Here is a 23,623-nt window from a genome sequence, read left to right as displayed (position 1 = left end):
TGACACTACAACTAATCTTGGAGCAGCACAGTCTACAATGACAAGCCTTACTTCAAGGACAAGAAGGCAAAACAGGCTGAGGAGGAGTAATATTTTACGTTTGTGGGACTTCCAGAAATGGCTACGTCTGCCAGTTCTTTATAAAATATAGCGAAAATATAGATGCTCACTAAGGGGGAGAACAGCAAACTATTGCAGGTATGACATGTCCGCCCTAGAGATGCCTAAACTTTCACCAGACTCCCAACCAGGCCATTTTGGCAAAGCACCAGCACCACAAAAACACTTCCCTACACATTCCTATTGGCCAATCATTATGATGGGCAGCCTTTGTGGCCAATAGGAATGAGCAGAAGGCAAGAAGCGATGGGCAAGCTGCGGCAACATCAGGAAGTGTTAGAGCTTTCCTTGTAAGGACAATCAGAGATTTGCCCATGGCAGAAAGTTTTGGGAGGCTGCGTCCCTGGGTGTTTGCACTTTATACCTGTAGTAATCCACCCCTCCCCTTCTCCCCCCAGTGACAAAGTCTCTAAGAATATTTAGCAAAAATATACAGTGCCTTGCGAAAGTATTCGGCCCCCTTGAACTTTTCGACCTTTTGCCACATTTCAGGCTTCAAACATAAAGATATAAAACTGTAATTTTTTTGTGAAGAATCAACAACAAGTGGGACACAATCATGAAGTGGAATGAGATTTATTGGATATTTCAAACTTTGTTAACAAATAAAAAACTGAAAGATTGGTCGTGCAAAATTATTCAGCCCCCTTAAGTTAATACTTTGTAGCGCCACCTTTTGCTGCGATTACAGCTGTAAGTCCCTTGGGGTATGTCTCTATCAGTTTTGCACATCGAGAGACTGAAATTTTTGCCCATTTCTCCTTGCAAAACAGCTGGAGCTCAGTGAGGTTGGATGGAGAGCGTTTGTGAACAGCAGTTTTCAGTTCTTTCCACAGATTCTCGATTGGATTCAGGTCAGGACTTTGACTTGGCCATTCTAACACCTGTATATGTTTATTTGTGAACCATTCCATTGTAGATTTTGCTTTATGTTTTGGATCATTGTCTTGTTGGAAGACAAATCTCCGTCCCAGTCTCAGGTCTTTTGCAGACTCCATCAGGTTTTCTTCCAGAATGGTCCTGTATTTGGCTCCATCCATCTTCCCATCAATTTTAACCATCTTCCCTGTCCCTGCTGAAAAAAAGCAGGCCCAAACCATGATGCTGCCACCACCATGTTTGACAGTGGGGATGGTGTGTTCAGGGTGATGAGCTGTGTTGCTTTTACGCCAAACATAACATTTTGCATTGTTGCCAAAAAGTTCAATTTTGGTTTCATCTGAGCAGAGCACCTTCTTCCACATGTTTGGTGTCTCCCAGGTGGCTTGTGGCAAACTTTAAACAACACTTTTTATGGATATCTTTAAGAAATGTCTTTCTTCTTGCCACTCTTCCATAAAGGCCAGATTTGTGCAGTATACGACTGATTGTTGTCCTATGGACAGAGTCTCCCACCTCAGCTGTAGATCTCTGCAGTTCATCCAGAGTGATCATGGGCCTCTTGGCTGCATCTCCGATCAGTCTTCTCCTTGTATGAGCTGAAAGTTTAGAGCAGGGGTGGGGAACCTATGGCCCGAGGGCCGTATGCGGCCCCCAAAGCCATCTGATCCGGCCCAACCATTGGGTTGCCTCCGGAGGGGAAGGGGAGGGGGAGCGCCTCCTGATTACACACAGAGCGGGTTCCTCTGCTTACCCGGCGCGGCCGCTGTCATACAAAGTTACGCCTCCTACCTATGATAGACAGCACAGTGGTAACGTCTATCATAGGAGTCAGTCCAGGAGGTGTGACTTCGTATGAGAGCGCCCGCGCGGGGTAAGCAGAGGAACCCGCTCTGTGTGTAATCAGGAGGCGCTCTAATCCCCATGTGCTCTGCATTGATGGGGGGGCACTAATCATTCTACATTGATTGGGGCACTAATCACTCTGCATTGATGGGGGCGCTCATCACTCTGCATTAAGGGGGGAAAACCTGGAAAAACAGTTGCCAGTAGCAACATCATCAATACCAGCTAACATCACACACCTCACCAAAGAGAAGCTGTTGCAGCCATCACATTAGGGGTGAGTTAATTAAGTGTTTGACCTAATATAACAGGCACATTTTTAAGTTGATAATTTTGTACGGCCCCCGAATAATTTTAAAAATACCCAAATGGCCCTCGGCAGAAAAAAGGTTCCCCACCCCTGGTTTAGAGGGACGGCCAGGTCTTCCTAGATTTGCAGTGGTCTGATACTCCTTCCATTTCAATATTATCGCTTGCACAGTGCTCCTTGGGATGTTTAAAGCTTGGGAAATCTTTTTGTATCCAAATCCGGCTTTAAACTTCTCCACAACAGTATCTCGGACCTGCCTGGTGTGTTCCTTGTTCTTCATGATGCTCTCTGCGCTTTAAACGGACCTCTGAGACTATCACAGTGCAGGTGCATTTATACGGAGACTTGATTACACACAGGTGGATTCTATTTATCATCATTAGTCATTTAGGTCAACATTGGATCATTCAGAGATCCTCACTGAACTTCTGGAGAGAGTTGCTGCACTGAAAGTAAAGGGGCTGAATAATTTTGCATGCCCAGTTTTTCAGTTTTTTATTTGTTAACAAAGTTTGAAATATCCAATAAATTTCATTCCACTTCATGATTGTGTCCCACTTGTTGTTGATTCTTCATAAAAAATTACAGTTTTATATCTTTATGTTTGAAGCCTGAAATGTGGCAAAAGGTTGCAAAGTTCAAGGGGGCCGAATACTTTCGCAAGGCACTGTAGGTGTATTAAATATTTTTTTTCTACCTGTCTGGGTTTAATTTTCCTGCAATGATCCCATACCTTGTGATAAAGGTGCAGTCATGGACGATTGTCTTCTCCAGGATAATGCCCTGTTCTTCATCCTCCTCCACCTGCTTTCCATTATGGTACCAGATGATTTGGCTGCCGTTGCCCAAGTAACTTGCTGTACACTGGATAGGAATTCTGTCACCTTGAAACACAACTTGCCGCAGGGATGGGATGAGCTGGAGGGTGTGGAGCTCCGGGGTCCCTTCTGCAAACAAAAACAACAGATAATACTTTACGATGAAATTCTCCAAGAACCCTTGGGGCATTATTCTTCCTTTTCCATAAGTCAGCTAGGAGCTGCATTCACCAACTGATAAACCTCAAGGGAATACCGATGCAAGATACCGGAGTTCTTTGAGGGTGGTACTAACGTTCTGTATGGCAATTCAATTTACTAAACTCTAAGAACAAAAGGTTCCCAGGTCCACCAGTGATGTACAGAATGATATTAATCAGTTGACCTCCGAAAGATTTACCTCCCTTCATGACCAGGCAATTTTTTGCGATACTGCACTGCGTTACTAACTGACAAATGCGCGGTCATTCAACACTGTACCCAAATAAAATGTATGTTATTTTTTCCCACAAATAGAGATTTCTTTTGGTGGTATTTGATCACATGTGTGTTTTTTATTTTTTGTGTTATAAACAAAAAAAATTAACGATTTTGAAAAAAAACAAAAAAAAAAACAAAAAAACAATATTTTTTACTTTCTGCTATACAACATTTTCAATAAAAAAATCTAATTTCTTTATATATTTAGGTCAATATGTATGCTGCTACATATTTTTGGTAAAAAAAAAATCCATCCCAATAAGGGTATATTGATTGGTTTACACGAACGTTATAGTGTCTACAAACTGTGGGATATATTTATAAAATTTTTATTCATTTATTTTATACTAGTGATGGCGGTGATCAGAAACTTATAACGGGACTGCGATATTGCGACAGACAAGTGGACACTAACTGACACATTTGACACTTTGCGGGAACCAGTGACACTAATACACGGATCAGGGCAAAAATATGCACTGCCACTGTACTAATGACACTCGCTGGGAAGGGGGTTAAACGTCTAGGGTGATTAAGGGGTTAACTGTGTGCCTAGCCAGTGTTTTTGTGTATGCAGTGTGCTGTTTTTACTAATGGAAGAGATTGATTCTAGTCCCTGATTTGCAGGAACATAGGATCGATCCCTTACTCCCTGTCAGGACTGAGATATGCCATGTTTACATAGGCATATCTCAGTTCTCTGTGGCAATTGGCGGGTGCCGGAAGACATCGAGTGCTGGTGCTGAGCCAAGGATGAGTTATGTTACCCGCTTGCTGCCCACCCTATAGCACTTTTACTGCTACAGGGCGGCAGTAGTGCGAAGGATAATGTATATATACGCGATCCTGCACTTCCACCTGCAAGGGGTGCCGCGGAACTGCTTCTGCTGTGATAATTTAAAAGCAGATCTGTGGGTGCCGGGCACTCGATGTCTTCCGGCACCCACAGATCCGCTTTTGAATTATCACAGCAGAAGCAGTCCCGTGGCACCCCCTGCAGGTGGAAGTGCAGGATCACGTATATATATATTATCCTTCCCACTACTGCCGCCCTGTAGCAGTAAAAGTGCTATAGGGTGGGCAGCAAGCGGGTAATATAACTCATCCTTGGCTCAGCACCAGTGCAGTACCCCAGCTGCACTATGGTGACTTCACTTGTACTAGGTTGGTTAACAAATTCACCTACGACACCCCTCCAATCTAGGTTCAACCCCCCTCCCTCTACATTTCCCATCCCCCTCTTTTTTCCCCATCTCCACAGTACTCTTGACTATTCAACCACAGCTGCCATAGCCATACCTTAGAAGGCCTTCGGCCCAGAGGAATTAACTAACAGGGCATTGGTAGAGAATTTGGGAAGGGAGGCAGGTTGTGCCGAATCCCACCTCCCTCACCGCACCCTTGACGGAGATGCCTGCTCACAGTTTGTGCCCATTGGGGTGACAGGATCCTCCCTAGTAGTGGGATAGCTCCCCAGATTCAATAGGCATGTAATAATTTATATGGTCTCAACTATTTTGCCTTAATGGGAAACTTACTGAATTTTCCTCTGCAAATGTTCTGAATTACATGTTCTGATGAAGTTACTTGATCAGTTTTAAGCACTTATGTTGTTGTAAAACCTTTCTATTGTTCTATTGGATACTTCAATGCTGTATGTCTTTTCTTTGTTTTTCATTTATAAAAATGTATGGTTAAAAAAAAATCATTCACCTTACATGCAACCCACTTCAAGAAAGTATAACCAAAAAGCCCTCCACTAAACCAGTCCAGATGTTGCGGACCAGACTTCAGTTTGGATTGAAGCCCAAAATCCATACTTCCCAACTTTTTGAGATGGGAACGAGGGACACCAATTAGCAAAAGTATATAGGGAGAGGACCCACCCCCTGCCACACCCCCTTAAAGGAGAATTATACACCAAAAAAATGATTGGTTAAACCCACAAGTTACCACTACTATTCCTTTATATTGGCTTTTGAAATTTACAAATGCAGCAATTTAGAAATTTGACGAAAGGTTTAGCACGGGGAAACACTTTTTGAAATATAAAAATTAAAGGTAAAAAGTGCATTTTATATACGACTTATAGATCAGACCAAAATGAGGGACACAAAAGGAGGAAAGAAGGACAGAGGGACTTTGTTCCATATCAGGGAAAGTCCCTCGAAATCAGAGTCAAGATTGGTCTTACACAGGGCTTTTTTTCTCAGAGAAAAGGTGCGGGAACTCCCCTTTCTAAGTTACTTTGTGTCTCCGCCCCCTACCCACCTTCGGGCACTAACCCTTGGTTCCACCTCTGAGCATCGACACTTGGATCCACCCCCTACCCAGCTTCCAATACAGTCCCTTTTAGAGAATATAGAGCCAGGTGTAATTTTGGAGTGGAATGTATGGAATTTGTTTATGATAACAAGAAAAGCAATAAAATTGATCCCCCACAGCCAACAGCAATATACCCCCCCCCCCATCGGCAATAGACCCCCAGCAGCAGCAAAAGATCTCCCACCAGCCAGCATCAATAGACTCTCTAGCAGCCAGCAACAGTAGACCCCCTCCCCAAACAGTAGATCCCTTCCAGCAACAATTAACCCACAGTATCAAAAGATCCTCCACCAGCAACAATAGATTGCCATCCAAAAATATATTCACTCCAGCATCAATAGATCCAGCATCAGTAGACCCTCCAGCACCCCTTGCCATGGCATACATTCAGTGCTAGAGGTGCCGGAACTGCGTTCCCCCGCGTTCCCGCTGAAAAAAACCCTGGTCTTACATATGTAACACTAAACCCGCAAGGGTCGCTGATTTTGTCCCAGGTTCCTCTCCCAGATATGTGCCACAGAAGCCAGGCAAACAGCAACATTCTCTCTTCTGGCTCAGTAAAGAATCTAGGGGTTCCTTTTTTTTTAGGTTTATTGCAGATTAACATGGATGGGGCCTAGGAAAGCTGTGAGATACTCCAGAACACTGAACAGGAATGTGGGGACACGCTTCCCTTTGCAGCTACTTTTCAGAACAGTCCCTTCAGCAACAGGACATCAAATGGACAGCACTGGGACACCATAAGTAGTGTTCCAGGCCAGGCAAGCCTTAATATTAGTGCCACATGAGTTAACAGCAGCAAAAGTCACTAGAATAATTCACTCAGGTCTGTACTCAGTGTCTCTGCAGACTAAACAGACAGTCTCCTAAGTGGAAATTCCAGACTGGATCCCCATTGAAACCCCAATTTAACTTTAATTGAATTTGTAGCAGGATAGCCCCCCCCCCCCCCCAGCTATTCAGAGCTGGGACCTTGATGAAAGGCAGGCGGAATCTTCCGCTGAGCTGCCCAAAAGGGCAGTTAAGGAAAAGAGTTTGGGACTTTAGATGAGGTGCATGAGAACAACCGGCCCTAAGTAAACTATACTCACCGACCAGTCTGCTAACAAACCAAATCAAACTGTCTAACAATATAGGTTAAAAAAAAGGGGTTTAGTTAACACACATTTGCAAACGCATGTGTAAGCTGCAAGGCCCCTTCACGGCACCCTGTATAACTTGCAGTCCTAACACTACTAATTTATAAGTGTCTCCACAGTGGGAGCGCATGCAAGCTAATGGATAGATGAGGGACAGGTGGGAATGGAGGTAGCCCAAGCCTCCCCCAACCTGCCCCCATCTATGACTGGCCTTCAATGTATATTAAAAAAAATCACAAGTAAATACAATCCAATGGCTATGTGATAGCCATAGGGTTGAAACTAAGAATGACCGGCTGAGGAACACGCACTTCCATCCCTGATTGTATGTTAAGTGTGGGCAGTAGCCCTTCTGGCTGGGAACCTCTCCTCCTAGGGAAGAACCATGCTGTCTCAGGGCAGGGTCAAACTATTTATGTACTCTCCCTGCCACTTTCTGAGCACCTTCTCCCAGGAATTGACTGGACCCACATAAATATTGGGGCTGCCCATCTGATTCTCCAATCCACTATATTCTAGAAGCCTCCAGAAAATAGGACGAAACAATCAAACCTGAAGCCTGCTGAGCCCAGAGTAGCCCAAAAGATATAAATGCTGCTCTACTGATTACAGGAGAGTCACAATAGAACAAAACTTGCCTATCTTCCCTAGAAGCCTATCTGGGAGGGTGTTACACACACAGTAGTTATTTAGTTATAAGGTTGAAAAATTATACAGATCTAACCAATCAGTTTAACTGATGTGTATGTATGTGTGTGTGTGATTTTTTATTCTCTTAACAATTTACATAGCCTTGTATGTTCTGAATCCTTTGTGCGCTGGACTTCCACCATCACATTTCTCACCTATTTCCTCATAGTTGTAACAGGTTGGTCTCACAAGAACGGTCTTTCATGAATCTATGCTGGTTGTCACGAATGATCTTTTTATCACAGACAAACGTATCAAGACTCTCTGTGAGATATATTAGGATCATTCAGATTTCAATACATTGAACCTTTGAGTCTCTTACCCTTCCCACAAATACCTTACATACTATTGATGTTAGGCTGACTGGTCTGTAGTTTCCTGGTACACATCTTGATCCTTTTTTTCTAAATTCGTACCACATTTGCTCCAGGCCAATCAGTTTGTACCATTCCACTCAGTAAGGTGTCCTTAAAAATTAGAAATAGTGGCGTTGCTATAACTGAGCTAAGTTCCCTAAGGACTCCTGGGTGTAATCGGGACCTTGCCATAGGATTTCAGAAAACTAGGCATCTGCCATTGCTTTCTTCATTATAAAGTTGCACGCTTCCTTACAAATTGGAACAAAACTATTTTCGGTTTTATTGCAGCAGCTGGAGTTGAGGTACATGTTTGGAAAGAGGTTCGATGTCTTGAAATCTGAATGATACCACTAGTCCCTACAGCGAGTCTTGATGAACGCTATTAATGGCTTTTTAAAGTCAATAAACTCGTGGCAAGTGGTTGTTGACATTTTAAGCATGGTTGAACGATATTTCCCAGAGTGAATATCTCCTGACTACACGATCGTCCTTTGTGAAGCCTGGTTTGTTCTTCGCGTAGCACTCTGTTGCATATCGCAAACAGTTGAGGGGAAAGGGTACAAGAGCCTTTGTCTGGCACTGGTGAAGCAACTTTTTAAAAAGAAGGTATTTGCATGTCTCACTTCTACCACAAATTCCCAAAATAAAGAGTTTATTCCTCATTTTAGGATAGTGGGAAAAACAACGCAAATGTGATATTTTTATCACAGACAAATTCACACATTTTTATCACAGACAAATTTATCAAGACTCTCTGTGGGGAATATTAGGATCATTCAGATTTCATACATTCAACCTTTGAGTCTCTTACCCTTCATTCAAATACCTTACATACTATTGATGTTAGGCTGACTAGTCTGTAGTTTCCTGGTTGATTCTTTTTTGTACCACATTTGCATTACGCCAATCACTTTGTACCCTTCCACTTAGTAAGGTGTCCTTAACAATAGGAAATAGTCCCATGGCTATAACTGAGCTAAGTTCCCTAAGGACACTGTTGAAACATTGTTTTAAAAAGAAAGTATCTGCATGTCTCACTTCCTTAACAAATTCTAAAAATTAGGATAGAGTGCAGATCAACGCAAACCACTCCTTGGCCAACTGTACATCCAGAATCATTGGTTAAAAAAAAAAAATTGACAGTTCTGGGTGTACAGAGAACCGAGCCAAGCCAAGTTTGAAAGCCAAGCCATACAGACTACATGGTGATTGAGGATGCTGAAGGCCTGTGGCCCCAGCTATGCCCCCTCCTCTATCACTTTTCAGTGGTTGAAGCAGTGGTTAAAGTATGTAACCATACTTTACATTGTAGAGGGCTAGATGAGGACTGCATCTTGTACTAGAAAACTTTCAAATTAAAGGGTAAACAGTTGGGAATGAGTCTATAGGGTTCAAAGCAGGTGCAACCAAATATAGCAGAGACACACAGGAAGCCAATCCCATTGACCATTACAAAGGAGAGCTGAGAAGGCCACCAGTCACAGGTATTAGGGAATAAATGAAACAAACGCCCCCCCCCCCCCGTTCCTTCGTATGTCATCTGTAGGGACACGTACCACAAGTCAGCTGGCTTTCCTTCAGGTTCCGCAGAGGCCGGTCTCTGAGTGCACTGGGGTATGAGCAGAGCGTCCGGTCAGAGATCTGGATGGAACCATTCTTGGTCAATGCCGCCACCCAGCGCAGGTGACAGTCACAGGTCAGGAACTCCGTAGAAAAGTCCCTGAAAGAACAGACAGCAAAGGTTTAGGATTGGCCCTATGGAATTCATCTATGCGTGAAGGTGGAATCCTCTATATATGAACATAAAATCCCTCTATATATGAACGTTAAAATCCCTCTACAGTGCAGTGGAAAAAGTATTTGCCCCATTCCTGATTTTTTATTTTTATTTTTTGCATATTTGTCACACTTAAATGTTTCAGATCATCAAATAAATTTTAATATTACACAAAGATAACCCGAGTGAATTAAAAATGCAGTTTTTAAATGATAATTTCATTTTTTTAAAGGAAAAAAGCTGTTTAAACGTGCCTGGCCCTATTTGAAAATGTAATTGCCCCCTCCCTTGCTAAATCATAAATTAACTGGGATTAATTTTTTCTTTCTTCTTCAATACGTTTACTATTTGCTCCAATTCCGGGATTGTCCTCCTCTTCAGCACAATTAATCTATACATTTTCTGTTGCAACACTATGGGCCATTGCATTTAATTGGAAGAATCCTTCTGTATCTTCCTCACAAATTAAAGACAGAATTGATGCCATTATGGTAACAGAAAGAATATTTCATACGATTTTTGATTCCATGCACATTTTTCATTCAAATTGGGATGTCTCTGGTTTTCTATTATGAATATCATAACTGACTTGATTTTCTTTTTTTCCTTTCGGTATTATCCAACAAATTTTAAGATAAGATCTGTTTTAGAGTTACATTCTATATTGTATTCTATTTTTTTTTTATATTTGTTTAATTTTTTTTTCTGTTTCTACTATATTAGATGCAAAAATACATACTGATTCTTTGTATACTAACATTTTGGTATGCTAAAGACAGTCATATTTATTAATGTTTATAGATTGCAACATTTCCTGTCTCTCTAAATTAACAGTTTGTACACAAAAAAGTGGGCATAAACTCCCATACATGGATTTTACACATAGGTAAGCCTATAACAGGGCGTGAGACTGTGAGCCAGGCCTTCTCATCCAACGTCAGTGCCTGACCTCACAAATGCGCTTCTGGAAGAATGGTGAAACATTCCCATAGACACTCCTAAACCTTGTGGACAGCCTTCCCAGAAGAGTTGAAGCTGTTATAGCTGCAAAGGGTGGGCCAACTCAATATTGAACCCTACGGACTAAGACTGGGATGCCATTAAAGTTCATGTGTGTGTAAAGGCAGGCGTCCCAATACTTTTGGTAATATAGTGTATGATGAATCCCTCTAGATATGAATGTGGAATCCTAAATATATGATGAAGAATCTCTCTATATTTGAATGTAGAATCCTCTATGATGTAGAATAACTATATATATATATGAATGTAGAATCCTCTATATATAATGTAGAATCCTCTATATATGATGTAGAATCCTCTATATATAATGTAGAATTCTCTATATATAATGTAGAATCCCTCCATATATGAATGTAGAATCTGTCTATATATGATGTACAATCCTCTATATATGAATGTACTTTTTAGAATCCTCTATACATGATGTAGAATCATCTATATATGAATGCAGAATCCCTCTATATATGAATGTAGAATCCTTTATATATGAATGTAGAATCCTCTATATATGAATGTAGAATCCTCTATATATGAATGTAGAATCCTTTATATATGAATGTAGAATCCTTTATATATGAATGTAGAATCCTCTATATATGAATGTAGAATCCTCTATATATGAAGGTGGAATCCCTCTATATATGATGTAGAATCTTCTATATATGATGTACAATCATTTATATATGAATGTAGAATCCTATAAATATGAATGTAGAATTCCTGTATATATGAATGTAGAATCTCTCTATATATGAATGTAGAATCCTGTATATATGAATCTAGAATCCCACTATATATGATGTAGAATCCTGTATATTTGATATAGAATCCTCGATATATGAATGTAAAATCCTCTATATATGAATGTAGAATCTCTCTATATATAATGTAGAATTCTATATATGAATATAGAATCCTCTATATATGAATATACAATTCTATATATGAATATACAATTCTATATATGAATGTAGAATCCTCTATATATGAATGTACTTTGTAGAATCCTCTATACATGATGTAGAATCCTCTATATATGATGCAGAATCCCCCTATATATGAATGTAGAATCCTGTATATATGAATGTAGAATCCTCTATATATGAATGTACAATCCTCTATATATGAACGTACAATCCTCTATATATGATATAGAATCCCTCTGTATATGATGTAGAATTCCTGTATATATGATGTAGATTCCCTCTATATATTATGCAGAATCCTCTATATATGAACGTAGAATCCTCTATATATGAATGTGGAATCCTCTATATATGATGTAGAATTCCTGTATATAGGATGTAGATTCCCTCTATATATGAAGGTGGAATCCTTCTATATATGAACATAGAATCCTCTATATATGAAGCTGGAATCCTCTATATATGAATGAGGAATCCTCTATATTTGAATGTAGAATCCTCTATATATGAATGTAGAATCCTCTATATATGATGTAGAATCCTCTATATATGATGTAGAATCCTGTATATATGATGTAGAATCCTCTATATATGATGTAGAATCCTGTATATATGATGTAGAATCCTCTATATATGAATGTAGAATCCTGTATATATGAATGTAGAATCCTCTATATATGATGTAGAATCCTCTATATATGATGTAGAATCCTCTATATATGATGTAGAATCCTGTATATATGATGTAGAATCCTGTATATATGATGTAGAATCCTCTATATATGAATGTAGAATCCTCTATATATGAATGTAGAATCCTCTATATATGAATGTAGAATTCCTGTATATATGAATGTAGAATCCTCTGTATATGATGTAGAATCCTCTATATATGATGTAGAATCCTCTATATATGATGTAGATTCCCTCTATATATGAATGTAGAATCCTCTATATATGATGTAGAATCCTCTATATATGATGTAGAATTCCCATATATATGATGCAGAATCCTCTATATATGGACACAGAGGACCCCAATACTTACACAGACTTCAGTCCAGGCAGCTCATCAAACACCCCCGAGGGGAGAGTAGAGAAGATGTTTCCAGACATGGAGCTATAGAAACACAGAGAGATGGATTTATGAACATCTGAAATAAACAAAAATAAAATAATAACATGATCTGTGCTTTATCAGCTTCAGTTGGGTCCATAGATGACATCAGGGGTCTATTTGGCCCCCTAGGTGATAGTGATAAAGTGTGAAAAATTAAATTTGATAAAGCAACACACTTTTTTTAAAGTCCCCGCCCCCTACATGCAGATGCGTACAAAAATGTTTATGTTGGGTGCGCCTATGTATGTAAATGGAAATTGTGTCACAATTCGGTATCGCCATGTACTGAAGTGACAGCAATAATTCTGTGGACACCATTCACGAGTAATTCTAAAATTAAAAAACCTGTAAAGGCTTTAAAAAGCGTCCCCTATGGACAATTTCAGGTGCCTAAGCTTGTTCCCATTTCATAGGCACACACAATTTTAGGGCTTGCCATGTTTGGTATCTCTTTACTTGGCACAACCTCATCTTTTATTTTTTCCCCAAAAATTTGGTAAAATATTGTGTATGTGCAATAAAATTTACTTTGATGATTTTTTTTTTTTTTTTACTGAAAACATAGGTTTAATAAACGAGTGCGATAATATATAAGTACAAAAAAAAATTGCAACTAGCAGTATTTTATTCCTCAGGGTCTCTGCTTTCAGAACATGTGTAGAGGGGAAATGTCTTAGAATGGAGCAGAGAGAATTGTGCATGGTAAATAATCAGCTTCTAGCTTTCATGGTCAAACATTGAGGCTCAGTTCACACATAGGCGTTTTAAATCGCGGGTGGAATCACTGCAGTCCCGCCAATGATTTCAAAACGCGCTGTTAAGATGTCAGATCACGCATCATTTCAATGGCACCTTAAAAAGCGGAGTAAAAAGAAGAAAAAAAAAAAAAAAAAAAAAGAGACTGTCGCTCGAAAAATTGTGCTGCATTCACGCAAACCAAATCACGCGTCGCCTAAAATAAAAAATCTGGAACTTCTTTTGGGTGACACACGTCGCACAATTTGGTTTGCGTGATTTGTCACGTGACAACTGCGGCAGAATCGCTCCGTGTTTTCAGGTGCCGCTCAAATGATTCATTGGCACCTAAACACGTTGATGTGCGATTTGACATTTTAATAGCGTGTTTTGAAATCGCGGGCGGAAGTGTGATGATCCCGCCCCGCGATTCAAAATGCCTATGTGTGAATGGAGCCTTACTGAACAAGCTGAGGCCAAAAGTTGATTGGTTGCCATGCACAGCTGCTGCAGATTAGTAAATTCTCCTTATAATCTTTGGAGGTTTTAACTAATCTTCAGACCTAAATATTGTAATATTGTATTTTAACATGTGAGCAAAAAAAAAAAAAAAAATGCCCCCCCCCCCGGTAAGTGTAGCACCCTCCTGGATAGGTGCTAGTGAGGACATGGCTCGGTTTGGCTGGCAGTGAGTGTTGCACCCTCCTAGGTAGGTGCTAGTGAGGACATGGCACGGTTTGGCGGGGGGGTGAGTGTAGCACCCTCCTAGGTAGGTGCTAGTGAGGACATGGCTCGGTTTGGCAGGGGGTGAGTGTAGCACCCTCCTAGGTAGGTGCTAGTGAGGACATGGCTCGGTTTGGCAGGGGGTGAGTGTAGCACCCTCCTAGGTAGGTGCTAGTGAGGACATGGCTCGGTTTGGCAGGGGGTGAGTGTAGCACCCTCCTAGGTAGGTGTTAGAGAGTGAGTATAGTTTTTGGCTCTGTCTGCCTATAAGAGGAGCAGCAGGCAAATCTATATTGCTTTCTGCCTTCCAGAGAGCAGGATCTGTTAGTGAGGTCTGCTCAGTGTGCTCAGTATGTGATTCATTGAGTCTAGAGGAGTTTTTCACGCTGGTCCAATAGAGAGGCATGTTGGACAGTGGGAGGAAACCTGACCCATGGATACATAGGTTTTGATACCTAGTGATTGGTAGAGACAGGCTGTCTCGGTGCATTCTGGGATACTGTATAAAAGCCAGGAGCACATGTGGCTGGTGAGCAGAGTCCAGGAGGGAGGGTGGCGGCTGTCTCCTCCTCTGTAGTGATGGCACGTGGTCGCAGGCGGTCGCAGGCGGTCGGCCTGGTACCAGAGGAGCAGAACTGAACCCAGAGGTCCAGGAGATCTGACTAAAAGGGGAGAGACACTGGAGACCCTAGAAAAACAGTATCGTGAGTACAGGGGATCGTGTCTAGGGGCCTGACCTGAGGGGGGCCACCCCGGAGTAGGATAGTCAGAGGACGGGTGTCAGTGGTCAAGAAAGAGGATATTAGGAGAGTGTCCTGAATATAATCTAATCCATAAAGTCATCTGGATAGAGACTTAATCCAAATTCACCTAGTGGCAGGGTGAAACAGCAGCCTGGCTGCATCGTTTAATTTGGAGTATCCCACTATTCCCTTCTCTCATCCCTATTTAAAATAAAACACCAAAAACAACTACAAACCCCTGGACTGATCATTGACTGAGCCAAGAATTAAAGTGTTAAATTGTGAGTGCCAGTGTTGCTAATGGTAACCCAGGGGGACCCGAGAGTGTAATATCCAGCAGCCCTCAAGGGGGCAGTGCTACATAAGCAAGTGGTTAAACTTTCCTCGAAAACTTGACCATCCTTGAAGGATAACCAAACCCAACAACAAAAATTTAATTTGTTGCAGATTGCAGTCCTGACTTTGTTTTCTTTTTTGTTAAGCTAAGAACACTTTCAGCACATACAGATAATACCTGTTGATCCTGCCTCAAATACTAAGGACCGCCCACCGCAGATTTACTGCGGCAGGCAGCCCCTCCTGCGCGAACCGATGTAGCTCTACGTCAGTCGCGTGCACCCGCGATCGCTCCCCGCTGAGAGAGAAGGACGGTCGGATGTTGTAAACACAGCTGACCGTTCTTCTCTGTGGAATGATCACAGAGCTCCTTCTATATAGGATCACATGTCTCTATGATCATTTCACAAGCCACGCCCCCATACAGTTAGAATCACCCCCCTAGTCTTACATTTAACCCCTTGATCACTTACTGTGTTAACTCCTTCCCTGCCAGTGTCATTATTACAGTGACAGTGCAGATTTTTAGCACTGATTACTGCAGTAATGTCACCGGTCATCCCAAAAGTGTCAAAAATGTCAGTTAGGGGTCCGATCTGTCCACCGCAATGTCGCAGTTTCGCTAAAAATCGCAGATCGCTGCCATTACTAGTAAAAAAAAAAAAAACCAATAAAAATTACAAATCTTTCCCCTAGTTTGTAGACGCGATAACTTTTGCGCAAACCAATCAAAATATGCATATTGTGATTTTTTTTTTTACCAAAAATATGTAGCAGAAAACAAATTGGCCTAAAATGTTAAAACATTTAGATTTTTAGATTTTTTGGGGGGAATGTTATATAGCATATATTTTTTTTTCAGAATTATCACTCTTTTTTTTAGGGCAAAAAATAAAAATCGCACAGGTGATCAAATACCACCCAAAGAAAGCTCTATTTGTGGGGGAAAAAAGGGACATGAATTTTATTTCGGTACTGCGTTGCACAACCACGCAATTGTCCGTTAAATTAACGCAGTGCAGAATCGCAAAAAATGGCCTGGTCATTAAGGGGGCAAATCCTTCCGGTCCAGAAGTGGTTAAATACTTACATAATTAGATAGTTACATAGTTTGTGAGGTTGAAAAAAGACATCAGTCCATCCAGGCTGGTGTCCAGGGGGCAATTGCCCCCCTGCCCCCTGGCCCAGTCCTCCCCTGCCCTCCCCCTTCTGGACACCTCTGCTCAGGTATTGGCTGGAGTCAGTGCTGGGCCAAGGTCATCCAAAACCCAGGGCAAAGATGCCAAATTGTGCACCCCCCCCCCACCCCATACATGATGTGCAATCTTAGGGGATCCTGCCTGTTCTGCTCTCTCTCTATACTTCAAGAAATATCTAGAAGACAGGAGGAAGTAGCAGAACAGCAACCTGTGAAACACTGAACAGCCCAAAGTAGTCAACCCCCGCTCTACTGTTTATAGAGGAGCCACACTAAACTTACCTAGTAGCCTACTCCGAACAAGGAGGTGGCTTCCTCTCTGCCTACAAAGGAGTCTCTCCTAAACGATTGGACCCACTTGCCTGCTAGGCCTCAAAATATTTATGGGCTCTCCCTCCACCTTCTGGGCACCTCTTTCCAGGTGTTGGCTGAAGTCAGTGCTGGGACAAGGTCATCCAGCTCCCAGGGAAAAGAAGCCAAACTCCCCCCCCCCACCCCATTCATGATGTGCAAGCTTAGGGGATCCTACGCCCCGAAATCACTTGCTTGTCAAAATCACTGCCGCTTTATTACTCCCGTCAGCCTTGTGACAAAAGGAAGGCGCCCCCATGCCTATAGTAAACCATTGCGCCCAGGGCAGCCGTCCTTCTTGCCCACAACTTGTCCCAGCCCTTGCTGGAGTTCTATAAATATTGAGGCTGCCTGTTCTGCTCTCTCTCTATACTTCCAGAAATCTCTAGAAGACAGGAGGAAGTAGCAGAACAGCAGCCCGTGGGACACTGAACAGCCCAAAGTAGTCAACCCCCGCTCTACTGTTTACAGAGGAGCCACACTAAACTTACCTAGCAGCCTACTCCGAACAAGGAGGTGCTACCTATGTTCAAATATTTGTGCATGTATTAGTATCAAAAATCTACGTCCGCTGTTCGAATTTTGTTAATTTGAGAAAAGAAATTTCCATCCTTCTCCTTAGAAGTTTCCCATCACAATTTTGGGAGGGTCCCCGTTCCGGGTGTTTCCTCAGGCTAAATGGGACTCTTTATTGGAGACTTTTTCACCCAAGTTAATACATCATATATTCTACATCTAATATTGGGGGTAAGCTTGGAGAATTATATCTTTTGAATGGCCCACACATGTTGTAGGTTTTATTTCTTTTTCTTCCCCCCGGCCATAGCGGGTGGGTCAGTATTCTTACCCGCTTGTAATTAGAAATCTATTTATTCGTTTCAGGTTCTCCTTTTCTAAATCTACTTCGCAAACCTTAACTAGTGTACTTACAACAAATTATAAGACCCAGACCCTACCTATTGGCCCTGGGAATATCAGCCTTCATGGGATAGATGTTTCTCAGGTGTATCCAAGGTAATTCTTCATTTACATGAATTACATCTACCGTATATACTCGAGTATAAGCCGAGTTTTTCAGCATGTTTTTTCATGCTGAAAAATCCCCCCTCGACTTATACTCGAGTCACTGTCTTTTTAAAAATGGCGCCGCCCGGCGCCGACGTGTCACCGCGCATGCGCCGCATGCCTGGGAATAGCCGAACATATACGGGCTTTCCCGAGCATCAGCGGCGCATTCACGGTGACGTATAGGCGTCGGGCGGCGCAATTTTTAAATTGAAGGCGCCTCACCGACAGGTAAGTGAGACTCCTCCGCAGCCCCTGCATTTCTTTATGCAGTGCTGCGGGCATGGTACAGGACATTCTCCTGTACCATGCCCGCAGCACTGCATCTCCTGTGCCATGCCTGTACATACTGTGCCATGCCTATACCTACTGTGCCATGCCTATACCTACTGTGCCATGCCTGTACCTACTGTGCTATGCCTGTACATACTGTGCCATGCCTGTACCATCACCTGTGCTATGTCTATACCATCACCTGTGCCATGCCTACACAATCTCCTGTGCCATGCCTGTACCCTGACCTGTGCCATGCCTGTATCATGACCTGTGCCATGCCTATACCATCATTTGTGCCATGCCTACACAATCTCCTGTGCCATGCCTGTACCCTGACCTGCGCCATGCCTGTATCATGACCTGTGCCATGCCTATACCATCACCTGTGCCATGCCTGTGCCATGCCTGTACCATGAGCTGTGCCATGCCTGTACCATCACCTGTGCCATGACCTGTGCCATGCCCTTACCATGACCTGTGCCATGCCTATACCTTGAGCTGCGCCATCTCCTGTACCATGCCCGCAGCCCCTGTTTTGTGTCTCGTGGTGGTCCAGTTCTGTCCAGTAGCTGCTGCATTTCCCACCCTAGGCTTATACTCGAGTCAATAAGTTTTCCCACTTTTTTGTGGTAAAATTAGGGGCCTCGGCTTATATTCGGGTCGACTTATACTCGAGTATATACGGTACTTTGATGTTTGTATTCCTTTATATTGGTTTTTATTGCCAATGGTCATATTTACATATACACACATATATTTCTGCCTTATGACAGTACAAAATCTCCTTCGAAGTTTACCTTTGGCCTTACTTACTCCTTTTGTCCACCCAAAGCCAATTTTTGCCGCCTTGCGCTATATTGAGAAGGTTGGTCCAACATTATTGTCAAACATGTGTTTATTGTTACTACGTACAATTACAGTATTGATTCTTACACATATGTATGATGTTATGTACTAATAATGATGTTTTTTCTGCTTATTTGAAGAACAATTTCGTCTGCATTTGGTCCTGATGAAGCATACTGTGAAACGCGTTGACTTTCGAGCAGACGTATTTTCTCACTGTTACGCAATGTTTGTTATATAACTCATATGATGAATGAGTATGTTTTAATTATACATATGTATGGAATATGTGAGATGAACTATAACCCACGCTTGGGTCAGGTCTATGAACTAGAAGCCACGCTTGGGTCAGGTCTATGAACTAGAACCCTCGCTTTGGTCAGGTCTATGAACTAGAACCCACGCTTGGGTCAGGTCTATGAACTAGAACCCACGCTTGCGTCAGGTCTATGAACTAGAACCCACGCTTGGGTCAGGTCTATGAACTATAACCCACGCTTGGGTCAGGTCTATGAATTAGAAGCCACGCTTGGGTCAGGTCTATGAACTAGAACCCACGCTTTGGTCAGGTCTATGAACTAGAAGCCACGCTTGGGTCAGGTCTATGAACTAGAAGCCACGCTTGGGTTAGGTCTATGAACTAGAACCCATGCTTGGGTCAGGTCTATGAACTATAACCCACGCTTGGGTTAGGTCTATGAACTAGAACCCAAGCTTGGGTCAGGTCTATGAACTAGAACCCACGCTTGGGTCAGGTCTATGAACTAGAACCCACGCTTGGGTCAGGTCTATGAACTAGAACCCACGCTTGGGTCAGGTCTATGAACTAGAACCCATGCTTGGGTCAGGTCTATGAACTAGAACCCACGCTTGGGTTAGGTCTATTAACTAGAACCCACGCTTGTGTCAGGTCTATGAACTAGAAGCCACGCTTGGGTCAGGTCTATGAACTAGAACCCAAGCTTGTGTCAGGTCTATGAACTAGAACCCATGCTTGGGTCAGGTCTATGAACTAGAATCCACGCTTGGGTCAGGTCTATGAACTAGAACCCACGCTTGGGTCAGGTCTATGAACTAGAACCCACGCTTGGGTCAGGTCTATGAACTAGAACCCACGCTTGGGTCAGGCCTATGAACTAGAACCCAGGCTTGGGTCAGGTCTATGAACTAGAAGCCACGCTTGGGTTAGGTCTATGAACTAGAAGCCACGCGTGGGTCAGGTCTATGAACTAGAAGCCATGCGTGGGTCAGGTCTATGAACTAGAAGCCACGCTTGGGTCAGGTCTATGAACTAGAAGCCACGCTTGGGTCAGGTCTATGAACTAGAAGCCACGCTTGGGTCAGGTCTATGAACTAGAAGCCACGCTTGGTTCAGGTCTATGAACTAGAACCCATGCTTGGGTCAGGTCTATGAACTAGAACCCACGCTTGGGTCGGGTTTATTTTATGTATTAATGTTTCTAATGGAAATTAATAAAAGGTTTTTTTTATACAATTGTAGTATCCTCCTAGGTATGTGCTAGGAAGAAGCATATTGGTGGCCCTGTCTGCATATCAGGAGGGCCTGATCAATTTGTTAGGCTGTCATATGTTACTCAGGGTGTCTGTTGAGTCTGGGGAGTCTCCTCAATATGTCCAATGAGGGCTCTCATTGGACAGTGGAGGAAACCTAGTCAATAGTACACCAGGGCTTGTATCTATGCCAGAGGGCAGATTTTGCCGCAATGCATCATGGGATGGGGTATAAGTCTGAGGGGAGCCCATGACAGAGTGTCTTTGGCGGGAAGCAGAGTCCCAGGAGGGGGGATGACGGCTGTCTATCCTCCTGTCAGCACAAGTGAGAGTGTCCTGGGCAGTTGGCCTAGAGGATGAAGGTTGAGCTGAGCTGCAGAGGAGGGATCCAGAGTGCTGTGGACTGAGTGGAGCTGCTGGGCAGAAGTTTTGGGGAAAGCAGTGTTGTGAGTACTTGGGACTGCCCAGGGATCTGCCTAGGAGAGGGGACCACTCCAGAAGGTTAAGGGGATCCAGGAGCCAGCTAACCTGAGGAGAAGGTTTAGAGAAAGGGGGTGCCAGTTTTGAAGCCCTGAAGATAAGTGAGGGAAAAAGGGTGCCGGTGTGGGCCCTGAAGTGATTAGCAGTGCAGCAGCAGCATACATAGCTACCTCGGCAAGGAGTGCTTAGGAAGCTAAAGAAAAGACTTATTTAATTGAGAAAGCAGTCCAAGGTCAGTTTGGAGTTAATGGGCATCAAGCCAGCATTAACCAGCGTCAACTGGCATTGACCGGCATTTAGGCAGCGTCAAGTCAGCGCCAAGAAGCATTTTCAGTTGTCCCTAGCAAATTGTGCATAGTTGAGCCAAAGGAGTATCCCACTCATTCCCTTCTCCCATCCAAGTTCTCAAATAAACCTAAAAAACCCAAAGATACTGGACTGGTCATTGTCTCAGCGCTCACACTGGGAGAAATATGCACAAGGGTACTTTTGTTGCACCCGGTGGCCCAGGGGGACCCATAGCCAGCAAAACGGCTGGTAATCCTGCTACACAATTTTTTGATGTCCAAGTCTATCCTATTACTTGCCCATAAAGTCCACCTTTGAGCTAAGTTGGGTCTCACAACTTGGTTGTTTTTTTTTTCTTTTTTCCCATCGCTATGTTCCAAAACGAATTATTAGAAAATTGAACAAACATCTTTAAAAGAAAAAAAAAAATTGGAAGGAAATTCTACGAGTATCTGGCCAGCTTAGTCCTAAAAAAAATGTGCCTTTTCTGCATTTTCTAAGGACCGGAACCCTCGTTGGGAACGCAGCGGCTCGCGCTCCTTTAGAAGTTCTACTAATGATCTCTGGTTCCTGGCGGAGATTACGGCTGACCGCAGCACAAAGGTAGTAACAGCTCAGCAAAAGGAATTCTGGAATTACAGGCTGCTTCCCAACCTGGAACCGCGCGCCTGACTTCAGCTGAGATGCAGCGCCGCCACTTGACCACGCCTGCGAGTGACGGTCAGTCCTCCATAGCCGCGAATAGTGCAGAAACTCAGCTGAACAAAAAAAACACAAAAAGGATGTTCATTCTACTGTCCCGAAATAGAGCCGGGCCCGGCAAATGCTCAGTCAGAGGGTTTTACAGCCATGGAAGTGTCGGAGGAGTGCTGGCATTTTAATCGCGGGATATTTTAGGGAAAGGGCGCTTGTTCCTCTGCCTTGCGGTCGCTGAAATAAGAGGCTCTATTCTGAGCTCTCGGGGAGTCCACAGCCAAGACAAATATTTGTCCCATTTTATCTTTTTTTTTTTTGGCCTTGAATGTTTCTAGATCCATTGAGGCACCGAGACAAAAGATACAACTGATGATAGCGATTTCTGCTGTAGTCATCAAAACGAGAAAGAATTGGGAAGGTAGAAAAATGTGAACAATTCTGCGAGTGCGTTCCTTATATTAACCCCGCCACGCGCTGAGCACATCAATCGCCAAGCAGAGGTATGTGGTTCCTAAGGGTACCTTTCTTGGGTATTTAACCCTTTCGCTGCCACATCCGTTTTTTTTTTGGATATGCACACGCGTTTAAAAAATCATTTTAGGCCTGAAGCTTAGTTAAAACCCCCAACATTGCATTAAAGACCCCCCAAAACTTTAGTTGATGTAACTGTACGTCGCTTCGCGGGACCGCTAGCGGGGGCCCGCACCCGTTTGCCACAGAGGAAGCTGATCAGTGGGTCTGGCAGTGAGCGCTCCCCGTAGGGAGAGAACGGTGGTCTGCTGTAGTAAACACAGCAGACTGTTGTTCTATCAGCTATGCTGTGCAGAGATGCTGTGTTCCTCTTATTTAGGACGACAGTCTGTGCCCTCCTGACTCCCTGTACTGTGGCCTTCTGCCTCCACCCCTGTATTGTGCCCTTCTGCCTCCACCTCTGTACTGTGCCCTTCTGCCTCCACCCCTGTACCGTGCCTTTCCGCCTCCACCCCTGTACTGTGCCCTTCTGCCTCCACCCCCTGTACTGTGCCCTTCTGCCTCCACCCCTGTACTGTGCCCTTCTGCCTCCACCCCTGTACTGTGCCCTTCTGCCTCCACCCCTGTACCGTGCCTTTCCGCCTCCACCCCTGTACTGTGCCCTTCCGCCTCCACCCCCTGTACTGTGCCCTTCCGCCTCCCCTCCTGTACTGTGCCCTTCTGCCTTCCCCCCCTTTATTGTGCCCTTCCGCCTCCACCACCTGTACTGTGCCCTTCCGCCTCCACCCCCTGTACTGTGCCCTTCCGCCTCCACCCCCTGTACTGTGCCCTTCCGCCTCCCCTCCTGTACTGTGGCCTTCTGCCTCCCCCCCGTACTGTGCCCTTCTGCCTCCACCCCTGTACTGTGCCCTTCTGCCTCCACACCTGTACTGTGCCCTTCTGCCTCCTCCCCCCTGTATTGTGCCCTTCTGCCTCCTCCCCCCTGTATTGTGCCCTTCTGCCTCCACCCCTGTACTGTGCCCTTCTGCCTCCACCCCCTGTACTGTGCCCTTCTGCCTCCACTCCCTGTACTATGCCCTTCTGCCTCCACC

General features: G+C 43.6%; 1 protein-coding gene across 1 annotated transcript in view; it reads right to left on the bottom strand.

The window, feature by feature from the left end:
* The window catches only part of ADGRA2 (adhesion G protein-coupled receptor A2), a 342,184-nt gene that overhangs the window by 83,604 nt on the left and 234,957 nt on the right, over window positions 1–23,623 (bottom strand). Inside the window, exons 5-7 of the mRNA XM_082255622.1 lie at window positions 12,741–12,812; window positions 9,523–9,686; window positions 2,889–3,102 (exon numbers count right to left, since the gene is read on the bottom strand). Of these exons, the coding sequence (XP_082111748.1) occupies window positions 2,889–3,102; window positions 9,523–9,686; window positions 12,741–12,812 (450 nt within the window). The remainder of the gene's footprint in view (window positions 1–2,888; window positions 3,103–9,522; window positions 9,687–12,740; window positions 12,813–23,623) is intronic.

This window comes from Pelophylax lessonae (assembly GCF_965119305.1).
Source record: "Pelophylax lessonae genome assembly, chromosome: 4".
NCBI lineage: Eukaryota > Metazoa > Chordata > Amphibia > Anura > Ranidae > Pelophylax > Pelophylax lessonae.
Note: the sequence above shows the minus strand (reverse complement) of the source record. Positions and strands in the feature narration are given on the sequence as shown.